General features: G+C 54.6%; 6 protein-coding genes across 6 annotated transcripts; 3 read left to right on the top strand and 3 right to left on the bottom strand.

The window, feature by feature from the left end:
• Nucleotides 1–1,345: 1,345 nt before the first annotated feature.
• BDZ83DRAFT_565065 (separin) lies at nucleotides 1,346–5,532 on the bottom strand (the record flags this gene model as incomplete). Its single annotated transcript, XM_060503705.1, has 2 exons — nucleotides 1,346–4,556; nucleotides 4,607–5,532. 2 exons carry the CDS (start codon nucleotides 5,530–5,532, stop codon nucleotides 1,346–1,348), a joined length of 4,137 nt encoding a protein of 1,378 aa, XP_060371350.1.
• A 2,632-nt stretch (nucleotides 5,533–8,164) lies between these two features.
• BDZ83DRAFT_746693 (uncharacterized protein) lies at nucleotides 8,165–8,862 on the top strand (the record flags this gene model as incomplete). The annotated part of the gene is made up of 2 exons (XM_060513311.1): nucleotides 8,165–8,624; nucleotides 8,690–8,862. 2 exons carry the CDS (start codon nucleotides 8,165–8,167, stop codon nucleotides 8,860–8,862), a joined length of 633 nt encoding a protein of 210 aa, XP_060371349.1.
• Nucleotides 8,863–8,906: 44 nt separating this feature from the next.
• BDZ83DRAFT_746692 (Sir2 family protein) lies at nucleotides 8,907–10,106 on the bottom strand (the record flags this gene model as incomplete). Its single annotated transcript, XM_060513310.1, has 1 exon — nucleotides 8,907–10,106. The coding sequence occupies one exon, from the start codon at nucleotides 10,104–10,106 to the stop codon at nucleotides 8,907–8,909; it is 1,200 nt and encodes a 399-aa protein (XP_060371348.1).
• A 2,937-nt stretch (nucleotides 10,107–13,043) lies between these two features.
• BDZ83DRAFT_565205 (cation efflux family protein) lies at nucleotides 13,044–14,296 on the top strand (the record flags this gene model as incomplete). The annotated part of the gene is made up of 2 exons (XM_060503724.1): nucleotides 13,044–13,620; nucleotides 13,695–14,296. 2 exons carry the CDS (start codon nucleotides 13,044–13,046, stop codon nucleotides 14,294–14,296), a joined length of 1,179 nt encoding a protein of 392 aa, XP_060371347.1.
• Nucleotides 14,297–14,967: 671 nt separating this feature from the next.
• Nucleotides 14,968–17,136, top strand: BDZ83DRAFT_659689 (D-xylulose kinase). Its single transcript, XM_060511050.1, has 3 exons — nucleotides 14,968–15,242; nucleotides 15,303–15,745; nucleotides 15,824–17,136. Exons 1-3 carry the CDS (start codon nucleotides 15,188–15,190, stop codon nucleotides 17,033–17,035), a joined length of 1,710 nt encoding a protein of 569 aa, XP_060371346.1. The 5' UTR covers nucleotides 14,968–15,187; the 3' UTR covers nucleotides 17,036–17,136.
• Nucleotides 17,137–17,729: 593 nt separating this feature from the next.
• BDZ83DRAFT_773403 (uncharacterized protein) lies at nucleotides 17,730–20,142 on the bottom strand (the record flags this gene model as incomplete). The annotated part of the gene is made up of 4 exons (XM_060515404.1): nucleotides 17,730–19,387; nucleotides 19,447–19,807; nucleotides 19,876–20,073; nucleotides 20,136–20,142. 4 exons carry the CDS (start codon nucleotides 20,140–20,142, stop codon nucleotides 17,731–17,733), a joined length of 2,223 nt encoding a protein of 740 aa, XP_060371345.1.
• Between the last annotated feature and the right edge of the window lie 1,523 nt (nucleotides 20,143–21,665).

Genomic DNA, 21,665 nt, shown 5'->3' with positions numbered 1-21,665 from the left:
CTTACCCCATCTCATACTTTCCCTCCCATCCCCCCCGGGGAACGTACGTAGCCAAGAGGCTGTGAGAAGCTTGTTCATCCCGGACCGTGAATGGAATCAAGACATCAGATGCTCAATGTCAATACCAAACACGGGGCGGAATACCATCCATACCCCTTCCCCCTTTTCCCCTCGTCATGGAGGTTTCATGAGACTATCTCGATCTGCCCTCCCTCGGAGACATTTCGGGGAACAAATGTCCAACGGTGGAGAGGTACAGGAGAGAAGGAGGGAGCGAGATACAGGTGCATCCAATCTGCTCAAGTTCAGGGTACTATCACCGTAGCGATCCGGTTCGGACCTATTCTCGTCCCCTTACCCGTGTCCATCAAAGCATTCAAGATTCAAACGGAAAGCGTCAACATCAACATCAGCACCTACCAACAACGCACTCCATCTCCCCAGGAAAACCCGGCGTATATCACGGCCAAGCTCAGGATGTATCCCTTCCCCTCCTCCTTCTTCCACCTTCCACACCTTCCTTCTTCCACCTTCCACACCTTCCTTCTTCCACCTTCCACACCTTCCTTCTTCCTCTCACTTCTACATCCACTCTCCACCCACTTCCTCACAAGCCCCCCCCCCCCCTTCCTTACATCACCCCACGAAACGGAAACATTCGTCCTCTTCACCACATTCTCAAGATATGAGATACAACGTCCAAGATACAAGATGACAACGGCGATAACAACCAGACGAGGTCCAATATCGCGAGGGATAGTATAGATCAAAGGCCCCTTTTCTCCTCGACCAAAGCCTCCCCTCACCTTCCCGCTCCCGTCTCATCCCTTCCCTTCACATCGATTCCCTTCCATGATATCTTACCCATACTGGCATACACCCCTTCCTTCGTCTCCAAGGATGAAGCCTCACCAGCATATCCTTCCTCTATCTTCCTCCCGACACCCTGCCACCAAGACAGACAGACAAACGCGTGGATTGATCATATCCACCGGTGTCATTGAACCCCTTCCCGTACCTACTCCCGCACACAACATCACGCGCAGCAGGCATCAAAGAGGAAAAACTCTGCTCACATCCACAACCTTCCTCATTTCATTATCAGAAAAACACTATAGTTATGACGGGAGGGACCAGATCTCCTGGCCCCTGGATGCCTGCCTCCGGAAAACCCGTCCAAGTAGACAATGACAGTAACGTTGGAAATTTTCCAAAACTCCACGTACCAATGCAATGCTAATCTAATGCTCCGGTTCTTCTCCCTAAACCTGGAATACGACAAACACCGGACACCAGACTTTCCCCCTTTTACTCAAAGTGACGCAATCCACCAACAGAACCCCCTTTAGGCACCCTCGGCCTTGTCCTTGCCAATATACACCGGAATGCCGTATATACATACCGCGCCAGCCGTGATGTACCTAAATCGACAGGCGTCCCTAGCCCTGGCGACAGCCTCCACGAGCGACGCGGTTCCACGCCCGGTAGCCTTCGTTGTCTCCTTCTTCGCCTTGCTCTTCTTCTCCGTAGCAAAAAGTCCCTTGCCCTTGCCCTTCTTCTTCGAGCTGTCCTCAACAAACGTGCCCCTTTCCATCAGTCCCCATTCCTCAAACAGCTGGCCCGCGTAACGGTCAATATCCCTATCCGTCACGTCCCACAACGTGCCCACGACGGCGGGACATCCGGCGAGCATGTAGTTCCACACAGGGCCGTGGCACTCGTACTCGCCGACGTTCTGCAGCGACGCCGAGCTACAACCCATCAAGAGCGCCGCCGCCTTGCACTTCTCCAGTCTGCGGATCGTCTTGCCTCGAATGTACTGCGCGCCGCTGCCGTGGCCAAAGTACAGGAGTATGTCAGACTTCTTGAGCGCTCCCTCAAACTCATCCTCGGTTGGTGCACGCGAGACGATGCCCGTCCAGGACTCCCCCAGCTTCTCCTTGAGGGGCTTCTCAAAAGTGGCGAGAGTGTTCTTGAGGTCAGAACCAGGGTTCAGAATGTATGTGCCACCGACAGGTGATACAGTGTGTCGGTGATGAACTTTTTCGTCATCAGAATCCTGGGCCTCGTGCTGCTCAAGGAGCAGTCGACGCAGACAGGATAATGAGGGAACACGAGAATATGCCAGACCCTCCGTGCACGGGAGTGATTCCCAAGGGAAGGCATGGAGAGCCTTGTCGAGGATGAGAATGCTGTGGGCGCCTTCCTCGGGCTCCGAGGTCTTGGCAGCGTTATGGTACGCCTGAAGAGCATCAAACGTATCCAAGACCATGGAGTCAAAGTCAATCTCATCATAGGCGTTTCTTTCGCCGTGGAACTGAAGAATGTCCACAACAAAGTAGAGAAGATCGTTCAGAGGCTCCTCCAGATCGCTGTCCGGCATAGATGGGTCTCCCAGACCGACAAAAAGGTCCAGGATACGCGGCTCCAAGTTAATTTTGGGGGATTTGCTAGTCTTCTTTCCTCGGACCTGCCTACGTGATGGCAGATGCTTGTCAAGAATCTTGGAAAAGGCCTTTTGGAACTTGGCAATGAGATCAGCGCGATGGCGATGTTGGGAGAAGATGCCCTTGAATCCGCCGAGCCAGACCTGCTCAACATTGTCGAGGAGATCCTTGAATCTGTTGTCCAAGTTCTCGCGTTGAGCCCACCACGCTGATTTGGCCCCCTTTGCAGTGTAGTCACCAGTGTTGTGGCAACTCGCGTTGGTCGCCTGGATAATATCCATAAGCTCGTCGTGTCCATGCTGAAAGTCGAACAGCTCATCCTCGCCGTCGCGAGAAGCCACACGCTCCAGCGGTAGTCGCAAGACAAAAGGGCTCTGTCCTGATTGTAACTTGGTAATACACAAATCCTTGCGGTTGTCGCTTAGCGCGATCGACAAGACACTCCACGCTTCAGGAATGATGTCGATATAGTCACGCTGGAATTTCGCCATATCATCAATAGAAACAATGCTTGCCCGTCTGTCATCCTTGAGCGTGAGAGCAAGTGGCCAGCCTGCCTCGCTGAAGCTGGCATTGAGATGATCCGTAGCCACGGTGTTTCGCTCCCGTTTCCAAGTCAGATTTCGTGCAAACTCGACAGAGCAGGCGGCATAGCCAAAGCCTCCCAGGTGTTTAGGCGTCCGATGAGAGGCTGCCGATAGGAAAATGCCCGTGCTCTGAAGCAACGCAGAGATGCGATGAACCAGGTGTCCGTTTCCTGAAATAGCAGCGGCAGCTTGAGCTTCCATGAGCTGAGCTTGCGCTTGTTCCAAAGTTTCGACAAAGGTTGCGTTTTCTCTCATCACCTTACGCTCGGCAGAGGTAGCGCGGCCCTGAGCCTTTCGCGGAGAGGAACCCGTCGGTTGCGTCTTCTCCGTGTTATTTTTGTCGGGAGCAGCGTGGATGGACGGGTAAGAGATGGTTGATTCCTTCACAACTGAGAAGACTGAATCGCCCTCCATCTGCTTGATACCCTGTTCAATCAAACAAGTAGCCTCGCCAATCTGGACTCGCAAAGACTCTCGCAAGCTGCTGGACATCTGCTTCGCCTCCTCGAGAAGTTCTGCTGCTGCAGCCCAGTCGCCCTTACTAAGGTGGACAAGTGCTTTGTATAACAGCATGGAGGCTTTGAGGTCGGATGCGCTATCGTTTGCTGCAACAACAGCGGCCTTGGGAGGAGCAGCAGTAGCTTTTGCCTTGGGCGCTGCCACTCTTCTCGTAACTCTGGTCGCTCTGGTCGCTGCTGGAACCGCTGGCTTGGTCACTCGTGTTCTGCGCGCAGCCGGTGCCTTGAGCGTGAGCTTTGCCATCTTGTTGACCACCTGCTCATCGTTGACGCCAGTAATTGCGCCCCGGTTGCTGCTATTTAAAGTCCCAAGCGTGACCTCGGCGAGCTCGAGGAGTAGAGTCTCGTTCTCATGATCCTTCATTTCTCCGAACGAAGCACTCAGCTCGCAAGCCAGCTGGAATGCTTGACGTGTCGGCTTGACAGCCGTGGCCATGAGCTGCCTTGCTTCGTTCAAGTAGCCAAGGCTCTTATCGAGTTTGTAGGCCTTCAGCCATACTGAACCGATCCAAGTCGCAGCCTGAGCTCTGTAGATGGAGGCGTTTGTGGCGTTGGCGACCTGGTGCGCCTTCTCCGCGTAATAGACAGTCTCTTGAAACATTCCAAGATGAGCGTATACTGAAGAAAGGTGCAGCATGGCTCTCAGCAGACCACAAGCAAGTGCCCAGCTGTCAGGGCCGTCGGATAGCTCCATCAGATTTGTCGAAATGCCAGTCGACACCAGACTTTCCTCCGCATCAGGAGAACCTTCTCTAGAGATCTGCTTAGACTCTGCCTTGGGCGCATCTTTCCAGCGAGCCTCTAATTTTGTCCAGTCCTGGAACAAGATTCGCACGCTCGTCTTGGCGTGGAACAGAGCATGCTGATATTCGCCCTTGTCCCATTTGATTCGGGAAGAAAGACTGGCAGCTCTTGCCAAAAGCAACTTTCTTTGGAGCTTAGGAGCCTTCCTCGCACTGGAAGAGTTCTCGAAGGTAGCCTCGCCCTGCAGCAGCATCTTGTGACTACCTATTGTTAGCTGAATACCCTAATTATTTTGGGAGATATGACTTACGCCGCCTCAGAGTTTTGGTTTGCCAGCTGATACTCAGTGAGAGAGATCTGGAGGTTTACCGCACCAAAGTCGGGATTGGTGGCTGTGGCCTCTGCGAGTTTCTTGGCTTTGTTGAGAATCTCTTCGGCCTTCTCGGAATAACCGAGATGCGTGTACTGGTCTGCGAGGTTGCTGTGCGCCTGGAGAAGCAAGTCCGTGGAGGAATCGGATAGCTTGGACGCGATGTCGGCACACAATGTCAAAACCGACAACAAGAATTCGTCCTCGCCCCTGAGTCTTGCGTACTCGGCAATGGAATTAAGCTGCCTGACAAGCCCCTCAGTGTCGCTGACCTTGGATAGGAGATCGTCCTTGGTCTGGCACTGATTGATAATCGAACGCCAGATTCTCGTTGACTCTTCGAAGTCGGCTGTGTGCCACTCTGTCTCCGTTGCAACGAGAGCCAGTGTAGACGAAAAGCCTGCCTCCAGGTCGGAGACGTACTCAGCTAGACCAGCATCGTCGCCATAGTTTTGGTCACGACAGAGCTGCAAAGCAGACTCTGCCTGCTCTCGAAGGCTCTGAAACTCTTCCTTGTCGCCGATTGACATTGTGAGCAGTTGCAGCAATGTCCGAAGGCGGCGGACGGGAAAGCGGTCAGGCGCGTAGATTCTCAAAAGAGCCTCGGTAACCGGATCCTTAATGTCGTTGGGCTTGGGGTCGCTGGACGAGTTGAAGAGGATGAGTTGAATGATGCGCTCCAAGACTGCAGCCCGCTCAACATCCGCAAGGAAGAAAGTCCAGTCATTCCAGGATTGATCAAGCTTGACCATTGTACCTATTGTCCTTGACAATGTCTCGGCCTTGATGCTGGCGCTCCAAGCCACTGCGGGTGAACTCTCAGCCAAAGAGGCAGCCACCGTAGACAAGACTCCGTCTTCAACCATGTTCGTGCAAATGAGCTTCAGTGCGTCACGAGCATCGTTGACTCGGCCAGCCTGCTTGCACAAGTCCGCAAAGTACTCCAGCTTCGCTGTTGTCTGCGCCTTCTCCTTCTCCTCAGAGGACCGGTCCTTGACACAGTCTACAGATCGTCTCAGAGCTCGAAGAGGAGTCTTATCCCCGGGTTTAGACTCGGCGTTGCGGCGATACCAGTTGAAGAACATGAAGTAGAGGTGCGAGAGTTTGACGTGGTAAAGATTGGAGGCGTCTGCTTTCGAGAGAGCGATACTGGCGTCGCCCAAAATTTCCAAGAGCATGAGGCACTCTTGAAGTAGGCCGTCAAGCACTGTCCACGTCATTTTGTTGTCGTCGAGTTGAGATTTGGCGACCATCAGGGCCGAGTCCAAGGTTTGTGTTATCGAAGTCAGTAATAACTGTTTCCTTGACTCGTAGCGAACGTGATCTTTTGGGGAAGCGTCTTTCGTCGGCTGCTTCCCCAGCCATCGAAGGGCAAATCGGGGAAATTGAAGGACGAGGTCGTTGAGAAGTCCGTCGATGCTTTGAGCTTGATCGGTAAGTTTGCCAGCCAAAATTCCTACTGCCGACCTACGAGCAGCTGATAGATTGACCATGAGCTCCTCCAGTTCTGTGACGTCACCCTTCAGCGTCCCTTGAAGGGCGTCGTAAACTTCCTTCAGATACGTAGACAGCGGCTCCAGAGGTAAAGGTGTCTGTTTCCCATATACAGCTACAAGCTGTGCGACAACCGCGCAGCGCTTTGCCGGGGAATCGTTGGCCGGGTCCAGAGTCGCCTTGATTTTCGAAATCCATTCGGCTGCTTCCGTGAAATGGCGAGCAGTCTGAGCTACCGTTCCCAAAGCCTGATAAATCACAACGAGTGGTGACTTCGAAGCGAGCATCGGCTCCAGGCGCTGGCTCTTGACCATGGTATTGATGCGATCGAAAGCGTTGAGAGACTTGCGGTATGCCCCGGCCGAGTCAGACTTGACTCTGCGAATGTACGAGGTGATGCATCGAGAAAGTGGCGAAATGATGTCCTTGTCCACATCTGCCTTGTGGCCAGCCATATGCCACCAATGCAGACGCGCCTCCAATCCCAGGGTTTGTAATTCCAGTGCAGTTGCCGGGGCGCAACTTAGACGGCGGTCCACGGCAACATCGTCGTCTTTGCTTGCTAAGCTCGGGGCTAGAGAGAGGAGAAGCTGTGAAAGGAGGTCGAGCTGTCGCGCAGCCTTTGTCTTCGCTGAGGCAGACTCTTTTGCGGATTCCAGGAGGAGGCTGATCGGTGAAGTCGGATGGGAGGGGACCAAGTATGGCCATGCTGCCTCGATCGTTGCCGGTTTCTTGTTTGCAGATATTAAACGCAGGATCTGCATCTGAGTCGTAATGACCAGGCCGAGGGTCGGGCCGGAGAACTTGGCATCACCAAAGTCCAAGATTTCTGCGAGACCTTTAACTTTGGTGGTTGCCGCTGTTGTTTTAGTTGCTTTCGTCTTCGGTTTCGCTGAAGGTGCCATTGCGTCGATTCTTTGCCTCAAAAGCGTCAGCTCCCGCAGTGCATGCTCCTGGAGGTCTAGTCCGACAAGCTTGCCAACGAAAGAAGATATCCCACTCTCGAGTTGCAGGTCAGGCAGTTGCACTGCGCCAGAGGTATGGAGCGATCTCAAACACGCAAACGCAGCTCGAAGGCACTCTACAGTCGCAAGACAAGTGACTGTGGGAACCGTCGTTGTCGCGCTTTTCGTAGGCTTCGGTGTTGTTGTGGGTGAGGTTGAGGTTCTGTTGAGTGAACGTGGCTGCATCGGGGTCATGGGCATGGAGTTGGACCGCCTCAGGGGCCGTTTATTCTGGGGCTTTCGTAGGTCGTCGCCTGAATTTTGTCGCCGGCACGGGGTCGAAGGCTGGGCGGGAGGTGAAGGCTTGGAAGCCTCGGTGAGAGACTTTAGGGCGACATTGATAATGTGCGCTGCGAGCGCGGCCTTCTCCTTTGGTGTCAGTTCCTCCTTTTTGCTCGCGGTCGCGGCCCCCCGTGCTGTGCCAGTCGCCTTCCCTCGTGTTGTCGTCGTTGTTTTCTTCTTTTGCGCTGTCGATTGCGCCTCGGCTTCGGTCGCGAGAAGTTCTTTGAGCAGCACCGTGGTTGTTGATGTGCATGTTGCAGTCGATCCAGCCGCCGCCTTGACGGCGTCGACTTTGCTCTGTAACGAAGTCATTAGGTTGTATGTATTGAGGTCATAAGAGGCGTTTCGTCATGAAGTCTTTTTTCGTGAAGAGGGAATAGGAATTGTTTCCTGATCCAAACATGGGCAAATGGCCGTTTGTAGGTAAAGGTAGTTTGATGTGTGACTTCATGCTAGTCCACAAAGGCCTGCAGTTGGCAGTTGTCAGTTCTCGCTAAACAATGCCCCGGGTCGTTGCCCGGAGCAACCGCGATCCCGGTTCGGTCCGTGCAGCAGGGACCATTGATGCACGGGCCATCCGGAATTTGAGAACCGTGAAAGGAGCGCTCCCGAAGCTTTTTTGACACCTTCCAGAAGAACATCAATTTTGAGTACGGCAGCATAGTGAAGACGACGTGTGTGGGTAATTGTACAGGTCGGCTCTTTCCGCCCGCCCAAGATGTCTCGATTCGCAACACATAAGCTGTTCGCAGCACCTTCTTCAGGCCTCCGCGCCGTGGCCTTTGCGCAAGCTGCGAATCGCTCTTTCTACTTCCAGTCGCGACACTCGAGCTCCCTTCCGACGGTAGCGCAACTCGATTTCTGGAAGGGCCTCATCCCCAAGCCTTTCAGGCCGGAAGAGAAACTCACCGACGATCCCATGATCAAGCGAGTCAAGCCCAGGAGGAAGAAGGAGTGGAACCCGGCCACGTTCTACATTGTCATCTTCCTCCTGATCGGTTCCATGTCCATCAACATGCTGTCGACGAAGCAGGCGTTCGAGGCGTTCTCACGACAGGCAGACGTCCGCATCGGCGTCTTGCGAGAGGTGGTTGAGAAGCTACAGAGGGGCGAAACGGTTGACGTGGAGAAGGCGTTGGGTACGGGCGACCCTCAGAAGGAGCTGGACTGGGAGGAGAGTACGTTCTACAAATCACAAGCGCTCAAATCGTGTTGACGATGCTGACCACAACTTTTTACTTAGTGCTGAGAGAGATTGAGCGAGAAGACGTGTCACGACAAAAGAAGCAGGAAAAGGCACGGCAGGCGGAGGCGGCAACGGCGGCGGCGGCGAGTAGCAAGGCCGAAGCACAACCGACAGGGGCAGTGCCCGAAGCCGCGAGGCCGCCGGCGCGGGGCATGTCGAGCTTTTTCTAGTTATGCAAATGGCAACGCTTTGGATTGGTACAAATCGTGGTGGTCTATGACAACATATCTTTGAACACGCCATGGTTCTCTCTGGGCGCTCCTACCGTCCCAATCGGACCTGATGCGGTCTTTGGCAGCTTGCGTAGCTGCTCTACCAGCGCCGGAAGCACGACATCGGTGGATACTTCTGTCCGCACGCCTCGGACACCCGTGGGCTCCGGGTCTTCCACGGCGGAGATCTGGTCCTCGCCTCGTACGCCACCGGTGTTCACCACCGCAATGGGCATGCCGCGGTCCAGCGCCATCTTGGCCAGCCGCCAGGCAGAGTACGTGGCAAGCGAAGTCCCCAAGATGAGAAGCTTTCCGGCCCCGTCAATGGCCTCTTCGGCCGCCGTCTTGACGTCGCTCGGGATGCTCTCACCAAACATGACCACGGCGGGCTTCAAGATGCCCCCGGAACTGGTGGATTTCCACGCACCATCGTGGTCGACTTCGATAACGTGCTTCGTACCCTCGGGCGTGGACGGCGGCTTCGCGAGGCAGTGCGGGCAGGCCGGGTATCTGAAGGTGGTGTACGGCGCGCCTGGCAGATCCACGTCGCCGTCGGGGTTGGACTTGATGCCCTTGGCCTTGCGCTCGGCAGGATTCTCCGTGTCGAGCGCCCCGGAAGCTAACGCTTCGACGAGGAAGGCTGCCCAGGCCGGGTTAAGCCTCGCAAGCTCATCCTGGAAGGCGTCTCTGGGGTACTCGTTCCTGCAAGTCACACAGACTGTGGATCGTAGATAGCCGTGCAGCTCTAATGTTGGAATGTCAGGATGAGCTGTTGAGTGAAATGAATCAACGTTTTGCGTGATGACGCTCCGAATTAGGCCCATCTGGCCTATATCTCGGATGGCATAGTGACCATGATTTGGCGACGCCTTGTGAAGCGACGTCCAGCCCAAGAAACTCCTGGCCCAGTACCGTTTCCTCGCCTCGTGGTTGGCGAGGAACTCGTGGTAGTAAATGGGGCGATAGGTCTTGTTCACGCGATAGGTGCCATTGACACCTCGATAGTCGGCGAGACCGCTGGAGACGGAAAGGCCCGCCCCAGTCAGTACGACGGTCGACCTCGGCAGGCCCTTTGGAGGCGGGGCCGTGAAGAAATTCTGGAGGGCCGCGACAGCACCGGGGATGGTGTTTGCGGTGCTTGGACGGACTGTGGGAGGGGCCAAGAGTTCCGTGTAGGGAATGCGCATAAGAGGTTTGCGCATTGGGGCGATGATGTTGCGTTGTGGTGGTTGAGGTTGCGTAAGGCCTATCGGGATGTGGGAGGAAATTCCGGAGCCGCTTAAGAGTCTCAGTCAAGGGGGAAGGTAGCTCCGGGGGATGTACGTGGGCTCGGCGGAGGCTCAGCAGAAAGAGGGAGGAGAGTAGACGGGAAAGGGGGTGGGAGGAAACGGTTATGTGGACATGTTCACCCTGGCGTTGAATTTAAGAATAGAAGTGATCAAGGGACGGAAGGAGATTTCTGACAAGCGCGTGTTAATGGAAACGTTGCGACAGGCTCAAAATCAAGCCGCATGGAAGAGTTGAAGGGGGCGATCTGATTATCAGTGGTCAATTCGTCATGATTCGGGGGGGCCTAGCATGCCAGCCCACTGAACTCCACAAGATGACCAAGCCCAGTGTGGCTTGACTTAGTAAAGACATCCGCTTAGGTAACATGGGTCTTTTAGAGGTTTTGTCTTGACACGGGCCACACCAGATGTCCGCGACAAGTGACGGCCCTGCGTCAGATTAGAGAGAGAGATGAATTCGTAGTCGTACGCGGGATCCTTACAGACTATCTGTAAAGAGGTAAAGATGATTTACGCTTGAAATGCACGCTTGATCCTTTCGGTTTAGTATTTGAATAAGATTCTCAGGGGCATCTTGCGTGGCCTTTTCGCCCAATGACATTTCTGCTCAACCACACCTCCGGGCTTGCAGCTCGAGGACGAAGTTACCTTCTGGAGAGAGACAGTCCGACAGTCATATTTGGGTCTCTACCGTGGTGGTTGCAGCGGACCATGTCCGTTGTTCTTAGGTAGGCGGGACAGATGGGTATGCGTCAACACTTCGAATGGACCTGCTGCGTTATGGATACGGACACAAGCCGATGGGATGTGCTGGATCCGTTGCGATTCATAAGAGGAAAACCACCCGTAGTGATGGGAGAGGCCATAACTTAGTCTAGAAGGGTCTTGGTTATGGGTTGGCGTGGCTGACGCATGTCGTGGCTTTCTTCAAGTATCCGTACCTTGCTCTAGAGCGGGTAGTGCATGGAGAAGCATAACGTGTACGAATCCTCGGTGTATTGACAAGGTAGAAAGATACTAAGCATTTTGGCACTGTATCGAAAAGTAGAGTTGCCGTAGCGCAAGGTTTAAAAAAAAGAAGAAGAGGATTCAAGCTTCTTCCCCATAGCAATTCCCGGCGGCGCCGTACGTGCTATTGTCCACATGTGCGACAAAACTGAACAAGTCAGTTTCGAAGAAATTTGCTGCCACCCACGGAACGACTGGGGGTACGTAGCTTCGGAGCCCATTGAGTTCATGGATGGGTATCATGGGTTCCCTTCTCTTGGCGTTCAAGTTGCATCCGTCAGTCAAATGGAGCCAATTCACTCGACTCTCGCCTTGTGGGGTTTCATCATTGGTGGTGATTTTTCCATCCCACTTCACTGCTCAGTCTCTTCCATGACATGCTCTTCCATGACATGCTCGCCATCCCATCCCATTCCATCCCGTCGCCCATCCCATCCCATGCTCGTCAGGCACCGCCTTTTAGCTCGGGTCGGTTGCTCGTGGGGCACGTTGTAGGGGTACCCTTTACATCAGCAAACCAACCGATCCGCAGCAACTGCACAGAGTACTGCCTCTGCAAGAATTGCAGTGAGAATACTTGACATCTTGTAGGTAGTTTGTATCTGAGTAAGTATCCGTACTCGCACTCTGTATGCTACCTAAGGTACCTCTTTACTCTGTAGAGTCTGGAGGTCTTAGCCGCAAGTTGCAGCAGATCAGATCAACCAACCCGCCCTGCCGCTACGCTACCGCTACCGCCGCTGCCGGAACCCTCGCCTTGTCAGTTGGGAAAGTTTTGTCTTCCTTGCACCGAATTGCCGCGTTGCCTTTCTTTTCTTTTTGCTGGAGACACACACTTGACACAGTCTCGCACAATACTTCGTACATACACACGCACACACTCACAAGTCACAACACGCGCGCGCACCTTTTTGGCACTTTGTGCTTGCTTTGCTTTCCACTGCGTTTTGGGTACAGACTACGGATACAGTCCGGCCAGTCTCCAATTCGAATTAACTCTCACCCCCCGTTTCTTACGCCGGCTGCACCCCAAGCCAGCCCCAATTCGTTCCCGTAACCCTTTCCCTTCCTCCCATCCCTCCCTTGGGCCCTTTCCACCTGGACCACACACCCACCCCTCCTCTCCTCCGTCCGCCTTCCGTCTGCCGATCTACCTACGAAGTATTCGTACCTTACCGCACGGTACGGTTCTTGTTCAGTTTGGTGTGTCGCGGCTTTTCGGGCTGGGCTTGTCATGTACGCGTCCCTGGCCTGCTTGCAATTAGCCAACCCGTTATTCGTCCCCTCACCCCTTCCGCATCAATTTACCTTGACCCTGCTGCTTGGAGAGTGAGAGACCGCAGCGAAAGAGAAGGCGCGAGACACCTATCCGGAGCCACGCCTACGGAGTACACACTATCCATACACATACGCACACACACGCATACACACAAACACAGCCGAGGACATATTGGTATTGGATCTTACCTTACCTTACTCCTCAACCCGGCCCCAGGCATGTCGACCCCGTCCAAGCGTCCCACGGCACTGCTCCGCCGCCTTTCCGCTGTGAGTGGGAGTGCGTGGGTGACGTCTCCAAGAACGGGAACGGGAACGCACACCCTCCTCCGCTGCCTCAATTCTGCCTACCCCTTTAGGCCACCTCAACCACATCCAGCTCTGCGCCGCGTCTCCCTCCGCGTCTATCAAACATCCAGCCCGGCCGCCTCTCCCTGCGATCCCTACTTAACCCCCAGCGCCGCCCGCCTCCACCTGACTTCTTCTACTTCTTCCCTCCCTCACCTCAACAACACCTTGACGGCTGCGAAGAACTCATCTCCTTCATTACCAGCAACTGTCATCATGTCTGCCACCACCACTGCCACCATGACCGCCAACCCGCCTCAGTCTCGCAAGAGTCACGGCCATCACCACCATCACCACCACGGCCACGACAATGTCTACCTGACCTCAGCCAACAAGAACGACGCCGGCGTGCGCATCACTCGCATCGGTCTCTACTCCAACCTGGGCATGGCCTTTGCCAAGGGCGCTGGTGGCTACGCATTCGGCTCTCAAGCCATGATTGCTGATGCCTGGCACAGTCTGACGGACCTGGCATCCGACGTCCTGACACTGGCCACTGTTTCGTGGAGCTTGAAACCCCCAACCGAAGCCTTCCCCACTGGGTTTGGCAAGATTGAGAGTCTGGGATCTCTGGGTGTCTCCAGCATGCTTCTGGGCGGCGGCCTGTTCATGTGCTGGAGCAGCTTGATCACCCTCCACGCTCATCTCTTCCTCGACCCTGCTGCTGCTGCAGAGGCCATTGCCCACGCTCATCACGGTCATAGCCATGGTCATGGTCATGCGACACCGAGTTTGCACGCTGCTTGGCTGGCTCTGGGAACGATCGCAATCAAGGAATGGCTATACAGAGCTAGTAAGCACCATTCCCCCCTAATCCTTTCAGGCCCGAGTGGCTGCAAGGAACAAAGCTGACAAGGAGAACAACAGCCATGAAAGTCGCCGTCGAACGAAAGTCCTCCGTCCTTGCCTCCAATGCCGTTCACCACCGTGTCGACAGCTGGACCGGCATTGTCACATTGCTTGCTATTCTGGGTGCAAACTTTTTCAAGGATGCGACCTGGCTGGATCCCGTTGGTGGCCTGATGATTTCTCTCCTCGTCATCAAGGCTGGTGCTGAGAACACTCTGTCTTCCGTGTACGAATTGGCCGACCGCGCTATTGATGACGAAGTCAAGGGAGATGTCCAAAAATACGCCCTCCGAAGTCTCTCTGATGTCACCGATGGCCACGAAGTTGATGTTCGCAATGTCTCGGGTGTCAAGTCCGGTCAGAACTACCTGGTGGATATCGACTTGGCTGTGCCCGGAGCTTGGTCTGTTGAGGCTGTCCGAGAAGTGGAGGATCAGGTCCGTACTCTAGTCGGTGCCAAGGTCCGGGGTGTGCGGAGGATCAAGGTGCGCTTCGTCCCGAAGGAGGCCGAGGTTGCGCGCCCCTTCGACGAGTTCATCCCCGGTGAAGCCAACCGAGAGGCTAGCGAGGAGGCCGACGACCACAGCCACACCAACGGCAATGGCCACAAGCACGACTAAGGCAGCCGAGTCCAATGTATAATTGGAGGAGGAGCTTGCCATTCACGACGAGATACCCTTGGTTTTCCTTACCATTTCAGGAAGCGTGGTAAACCCACCGTCTTTTGTCTTTTTTTTTCCGGTCTACAAGGGGGGTCTTGCTACGTATAGAGAACATTCTTGGGGAGAGAGTCCTCCAAGGCATCCATTTGCATCAGGGCGGCGTTTAGGGAGGGATCACAAAAGGCTAGCCACAGGCCGGTCGTACCGAGAGACTTGTTTTATACATCTCTCGTCTGCTGAATAACAACAGATTTGCTTTGTCTTGAACCATGTCTATTTTCGTATCAAGTTGTTTACGAGATTACTCGTCGTTAAAAATGCCCGTCTATCCTGACCAATCTCGCAAGTGCGTTCTACGCAGCGGGACCCTTAGACGCGGCAGTATGCAGGGCGGCAGGGCGCATAGAGCACGGGACGAGCTATTCCCGACCCCCGAGACGAGCGGACAAGGCTGCATTGGCTTCCGCCAAGACGTCACACGATCATTGGCGCGCCTATTCGTCGCATCAGTCTCGAACTGTACGATTGGCCCGCCCCCTTTTAGCCTGAATTACCACAAGGCTGAGAGGGACCATGCAACCTGTCCCAAGTGCCCCAAAGTGACAAGTGTGCCCCTCCATGCCCACACACCCCACGTCAACGTGATGTACAAAGTAGTGGGCAGCGGTCAACTTTTGGTCCCAGATAACCGGATATCCTGTGTGTTTCGTTTTTCCCTTTTTCATATGACGATTGAACCAATTCTTGCTTGTTTGGACAAATTTGAGATAGACACGATACTTAATTGACTTCCACCCCCCTCCCTCGAGTGTTGTGCAATATCTCTCATCTCATTTCCCTCCTGCCATCATGAGTTCCGGCCCCTTGTATCTCGGGTTCGACCTGTCAACCCAACAGCTCAAAGGTAAGCCAGTCCACCGGTATCCCATCCCATCCGAGCCTCTTAGCATTAACACTATTATAGCAATCGTCGTCCAGTCCGACCTGACCGTCGTCTCCGAGGCCAAGGTCGACTTTGACGCCGACTTTGGCAAGCAGTATGGCCTGCGCAAGGGCGTCCTGACCAACGAGGCCGAGGGCGAGGTTTACGCGCCCGTCGCCATGTTCCTCGAGGCCATCGACCTCGTCCTCAGCCGCCTCAGCGCAAAGACGCCTATGGACCGCATCAAGGGCATCAGCGGCTCGTGCCAGCAGCACGGCAGCACCTACTGGGGTAAAGAGGCCGAGACGTTGCTGGGCGGGTTGCAGTCCGACAAGCCGCTCGTCGAGCAACTCAAGGGGGCGTTTTCGTTCCCCTACGCGCCGAATTGGCAGGATCACAGCACGCAGGCGCAGTGCGATGAGTTTGATGCCAATTTTGGGGCGGCGCAGCGGTTGGCGGAGGTCACTGGCAGCGCTGCACACCACGTATGTTTTGACTCCTCATTCTCACTTTAACCATATGCACCATCGTGAGTAAATATACTGAGACGTACACCATGATAGCGCTTCACCGGCACGCAAATCATGCGCCTCCGTCAGAAGCGCCCCGAAATGTACGCCGCCACATCCCGCATCTCCCTCGTCTCCTCCTTCCTCGCTTCCGTCCTTCTCGGGTCCGTCGCCCCCATCGACATCAGCGACGTCTGCGGCATGAACCTCTGGGACATTTCCGCGGGGAACTGGAGCGAGCCCCTGCTCGAGCTCACCGCCGGCTCCAAATCCGGCGTAAGCGACCTCCGCGCCAAGCTCGGCGAGCCGCGCCACGACGGCGGCGGGTCTATGGGCGCCATCTCAGGGTACTTTGTCCAGCGGTACGGCTTCAGCGCGGAGTGCCAGGTCGCGCCCTTCACGGGTGATAACCCGGCCACGATCCTTGCGCTGCCGCTGCGGCCGATGGACGCTATTGTCTCGCTGGGCACGTCGTCTACGTTCCTGATGGTCACGCCTGTGTATAAGCCCGACGCGGCGTATCACTTCTTCAACCACCCGTGTACTCCCGGGCAGTACATGTTCATGCTGTGCTACAAGAACGGCGGGCTGGCGCGTGAGAGCGTGCGGGATGCGTTGCCGAAAGCTGAAGGCGGTGACCCCTGGGCCAACTTCAACAAGGCTGTCCTCGATACGCCGCCGCTGGATGTGCGGTCTGAGAAAGATAACGCGAAGCTGGGGCTGTACTTTGACCTCCCCGAGATCGTGCCGAATATCAAGGCCGGCACGTGGCGGTATACCGCCAAGCAGGACGGAAGTTCTCTGACCGAGGCCGGGGAGGCCTGGTCCAAGGAGACGGACGCGCGCATCATTGTCGAGTCGCAGGCCCTCTCGATGCGTCTGCGCAGCCAGAACCTAGTCCACAGCCCCGAGTCCGACCCGAAGGTTCCCGCGCAGCCGCGACGGATCTATCTCGTCGGCGGCGGGTCGCTGAACCCGGCCATCGCGCGGGTCATGGGCGACGTGTTGGGCGGCGCGGAGGGGGTGTACAAGCTCGACGTGGGCGGCAACGCGTGCGCTTTGGGCGGTGCGTATAAGGCTGTTTGGGCGCTTGAGAGGGGCGAGGGGGAGACGTTTGACGAGCTGATTGGGAAGCGGTGGAGGGAGGAGGGGGCGATTCAGAAGGTTGATGCTGGGTATAAGGAGGGTGTGTTTGAGGGGTATCAGCCTGTTGTTGGGGCTTTTGAGGAGATGGAGAAGAGGATTCTGAAGGTTGCCCACAACTGAGGGTGTCCCTAGGCATGGGATGACTTGATGGGGGATGGGTGGTAGGAGGGTTTAGATTGATAGATTATGAGAATGAATGAATATGATTTCACTGCTGTTGCTTCGTCATTGAACGTTCAAGAGACTGGGTTTGGGTATGAGGGTGGTGAAAGACCCTTTGCGCTGACAACCCTTGGCTTGGTAGGAAACAACACCATGGTAGGCTACACCTCGAAGTCGCCGTTCACATAACATCACATCACAACACATCACAGTGGACAAGTCATCAAGTGTAGAATAATGCGTTCGTCCTGGTATTATTTAGGCACTGGTCCATGCAAGCCAAGTCCCCTTCCTCCTCTCCAACCTCGGATCCCTCTCCAAACTCTCAAAACTATTCCTGTTACCCCAGAAAGTTCGTCCTAGCCTAGCGGGTTCCAAATATCGAAATGAAGAGAAAAAAAGACTCTGTGCAGTTTCCTCCCCGTGCCGAAAGTACCAAATCCATGATCCGCATGAGAAGAATCGTTTGTTCGTTATCGTTCGTGATGAAAAGGGGTATCATCCATCCATGAGAAGTAAAAAGAAGAGCGTCAAAAAACAGGGGGGTTATTCCATCTTTGCCAGTTCTCCAACTAAAGGGAAGGAGAACAGAAAATGCAAAAGGAAAACCAAAGAATGAAAGACACACAAGAGAATGAGGAAAGAGTTGCTTCTTAGAACAGAACCATCAGGCCCAGCACAAAGATGGCAAGCCAGGTGGTGCAGCCCTTGCAGCTGCCCATGATACCCTCGGCATGCTTGTCTGCGGCGCCAGAGACGACGACCACAGTGCTCGTGCTCTTGGGCTGCTCGGTGGCAGTCGAGGAGGACAGAGTGGGGTAGTGGTAGGTCGTGGGGACGTGGCGGGTAGACGAAGTCATGGCGGTGCCGTTGACGAAAGGGGGAAGGGTGCTGGGAGCGGTGGGGTGCATCATCGGGGTACCCGTAATGGTGATGGTGGTGTTTAGCGTGACGGGGACCTCAATCACGGACGTGGCGGTTGCGGTGATGGTCGTGTTCTGGACCACGTGGGTGATGGAAGCCAGAGACGAGGCGCTGCCGCTGCCGCTGAGGGTCGCGGTGGCGGTCGCAGTGACGTTCTTCCAGACGGTGATGAGCGAGGTGAAGACCTGGCCGCTGACCGTGGTGGTGTAGGTGCGGACGACTCTGGACGCGGAGGCGGTGATGACCTTGGTCTCGGTTCTGGTGGAGTTGGAGGTGCTAGACGACTGCTCGGGGCGGACGGTCATTGTGGCCATGCCTCCAATCGTGACAGTCTGGGTGGCGCGATCGGTAAGGTAGATCGTGGTGAGAATCGACTCGACAGACTGGGAAGAAGATGACTTGGAGGAGGTGGAGGCGCTGCTGGAAGGGGAGGCAGTGACAGTGACGATGGAGGTCTGGGTGGTTGTCTGGACATCGGCCGAGTGCGAAGAAGACGACGAGGCGCTGGAAGAAGCACTGATGGTCTTGAACACGTTGGAAGTAATTGTCTTGGTCAAGACAACGACGTCCGTGGCGGTGGAGGCCTGGGCGCTTCCGGAAGAGGCAAGTGATGTAAAGATTGGAGTGCCGGCATGACCGAGCTGGGAAGAGACAGTTGTTCCATGTCCAATGGAGACGATGATGGTCTGGGTGGCCACCTGAGTGACGACGATGGTCGACTTGGAGGCAGGAACGAGTGTGGAGGAAGTCTTCTCGCTTGAGGAAGAGCTGCTCATAATGGGGCTCGTGGAGGGGGGGTACAGGCTGTCAATCGTGACGGTGTAGGTGACCAAGATGGTGTCGGTGGCCGTGGAAGGGGAAACCGAGGCGGTAGAAGAAGACATCTTGGAGGAGGAGACCTTGGAGGTCTTGGACTGAACGCTCGAAGAAGAGCTGGCAGCGCCGGGAGTGAAGGTCTCGGTGACGGTGACGTAGACGGTGTGGTCTTCAATCTCGTGGGAGCACTGGGCCTGAGTAGTAGAGCTCAGGGGGGCTGCGGTGACGTAGATGGTGGACTTGATGATCGTCGTGGGAGTGACCGTGGTGGTTGAGGAGAACTCTTCGGTAGAGACCAAGGGACCGCCCTGGATCGTGGTCTTGCGCGTCTGGGTCAGGGTCTTGGTCAGGAAGACCGAGGTGACGTCAGGGTGAGAGCTCTCAGATGGGAGCGGACCGACGGTGGTCACGACGATGGGAGGCGCGTCTTCAACAGAAGACGTGGACGCGATGACAGACTCAGAGGACTTGGAGGACCCGGACGCGACGTTGCTCTGGTGGGCAGTGGCCGTGTGGTACGCAGTCTCAGTGACAGAGGTGGTAAGAACCTTGGTGACGACTGGAATGGACCTGGGAAGGGAATGAGCATTTTGAACTTTGGAATTAGAAATAATGGAAGAAGAACTTACTGGGTGACAACGGAAGAGCCGGAGAGGGTGGTGTTGACAGGATCGGCAGATGAGACAGTGGTACCCATGGAAGACTTGTGAAGGGTCTGGGTGAGAGTCTTCTGGACGTGGGTCGTGATCGTAGTGTCAACAGAGGCGGTCTTGTTGTTTCCAAGGAACTGGGTAACGGTGATGGTCTCATCGGCATCGTCCTCGCAGAGAGTGGGAGTGCCAGTGGTAGCCAAGCCAGAGAGGGTCGAGTTGATGCCGTGGGTCAGGGTGCCATTGAAGCCGTAGGCATTGTAGTTCATGCCGGCGAAACGAGGGACAATGTGGGAGTCAGAGGTGGGAACCTGAGAGTTGGGGGAGCCGCGAGTAGCAACTGATGAATTTCCATTGTTAGCTGATTGTCAAAAGAAAATGAGAAGACGCGGAAGAGGGAATGCCTACAGTGAATGCCGATGGCAATACCACCGCCCATGAGAGTAGCGATGAGTATGGCAAGACTGATGAGAATGAAGGGATCAGTCTTGCGGTAGGTGCTCCAGTCCTTCTGCTCGCGCTGGATGGCGCCCTCGGTCACAGTGAGGTCGTCATCCTCACGGTAATAACCGCGGTGATCGCGATAGTCGTTGTTGGGACGCTTAGCTGTTTTTTGTCAGTAAGATGAAGTTTTTTTGGACACCAAATTGAAAGGGAAAGAAACTTACGCATCATGATGGCTAGCGAGCGTCCGTTGAGCTTGTTCTTGAACAATGACTGTATCTGTGACTTTGTTAGACTCTAGAATGGGAAAAGAAATCGACAGTCAAGTGAGCAAGGTCTGGATTTTGAGGGAGGTGATACCAATTTTTTGGAAATCGCCAAGCGCAAAGAGCAGAACCAGCATGAAATGAAATGAAAGGAATGAAAATGAGATGGAACTTACTCTCCCTGGAAGAAAGGAGACGATGACAAGTGAGTGTTGTCTGCAAAAGAATATTTGCCGTCAGTTGGTGATGAAGAAAAGTGAGTGAAGTGGGTAGAAAAAAAGAGGTTGAAGGGGTGAAGAAGTGGAAGTGGGAGTTAGTGGCTCAGTGAGAGAAGGAACGTGAGACGTGGAGGGTGGGAAAACCAGCGCGTCAACAAAGGCAAATGGGGGGACTGAAATTTTCACTGAGGGTGAAAAAATCAGGCAGGAGGAAGGAGCGAAGGGTAAAGTGAATTTCCTAAGAAACCGATCTGCTAGAAAGTCGAAGGAGAGGAAAGTGAAGATGAGTGTCTCTGCGCCCAGAGTGTCCCTTGAGATCGCGAGATCGCAAGATCGAGGAAAATGGGATCGCTTGACCCTCTCTCTCAACTTGGCCACTGAGTGAGGGAAGAATGTGAGCAATGAGGCAGGAAATGAGACAAGAGTTATCTCTCTATCGTCTCGTAGACGGCAGAGATGATGATCGTGATGCTGGCGATCTCGACTTACGCTGAAGTATGGGATAATCGAAAGAGTGTCGATCGGACGAACGAGAGGTGCTGCGAAGCGTGCTGTATCGCGTCAGAGATGATGATTCCAGTAAAAAGAAGAGAAGAAGAAGAAGAAGAAGAAGAACAAGAGGAAATAGGTCTTCGTGGTGAAGAAGCCGACATACCTTGGATTTGCCTGCGGGCGAACGAAAGTTGCTGCGCGATTCGCGTTGTTGTGACGTGGGTGGGTGAGAGAGGGAAGAAAAAAGGAAGAAGAGGATCTCGAAGTCGAGATGGGCGGGAATCGAGAAAGGCAGACGAGTGGACTAGCGTGATTCCCGGATAGGGTGGCAGGAAGCGGGTGTGTCGGTGAGGGAGTGAATACGCTCAGGATGTCTATTCAACTTACAGCCGGTCGAGGTGGTGGGATATTCAGTCAGAAGATCTGGCTGGCCCACAGCTGGCCGGTTGGTTCAGTGAGCCTGAGGCTTGGGGGATGAGGAGGTTTCAACGCATCAATGATCTGATTTGACTGCAGTAGGAGTTCTATGTGGAACGAATCACTTAAAGTACTGCTTGGATCACCAACTGTTTACTCCATTCTAGGATATTGACTACCAAGACTTGGACTGTCGCCATGCGACATTGCAAATTTGAAGGAAATGAAGGTATTACTGAATGATAAAGTAGAAGGTTGAATTGGATTTCGATGTATCCCAAGGGCGAAAAAGAGCCCATGAATACTCGGTCATTTTCCCCTTTAGATTCCTACAATCTGTAGCATCTGTGACCTAAAGGTT

Source organism: Colletotrichum acutatum (genome assembly GCF_030867785.1).
Source record: "Colletotrichum acutatum strain CBS 112980 chromosome Unknown BDZ83scaffold_3, whole genome shotgun sequence".
Classification (NCBI taxonomy): Eukaryota; Fungi; Ascomycota; class Sordariomycetes; order Glomerellales; family Glomerellaceae; genus Colletotrichum; species Colletotrichum acutatum.
This window is presented reverse-complemented; position numbering and strand designations above follow the sequence as displayed.

Bases quoted from the DNA above. Each gene is read 5' to 3' on its own strand.
- BDZ83DRAFT_659689 (XM_060511050.1), top strand. From the start codon at position 15,188: ATGAGTTCCGGCCCCTTGTATCTCGGGTTCGACCTGTCAACCCAACAG. The intron at 15,243-15,302 runs GTAAGCCAGTCC...ACACTATTATAG, and splicing joins GTCAACCCAACAGCTCAAAG to CAATCGTCGTCCAGTCCGAC. The intron at 15,746-15,823 runs GTATGTTTTGAC...ACACCATGATAG, and splicing joins CTGGCAGCGCTGCACACCAC to CGCTTCACCGGCACGCAAAT.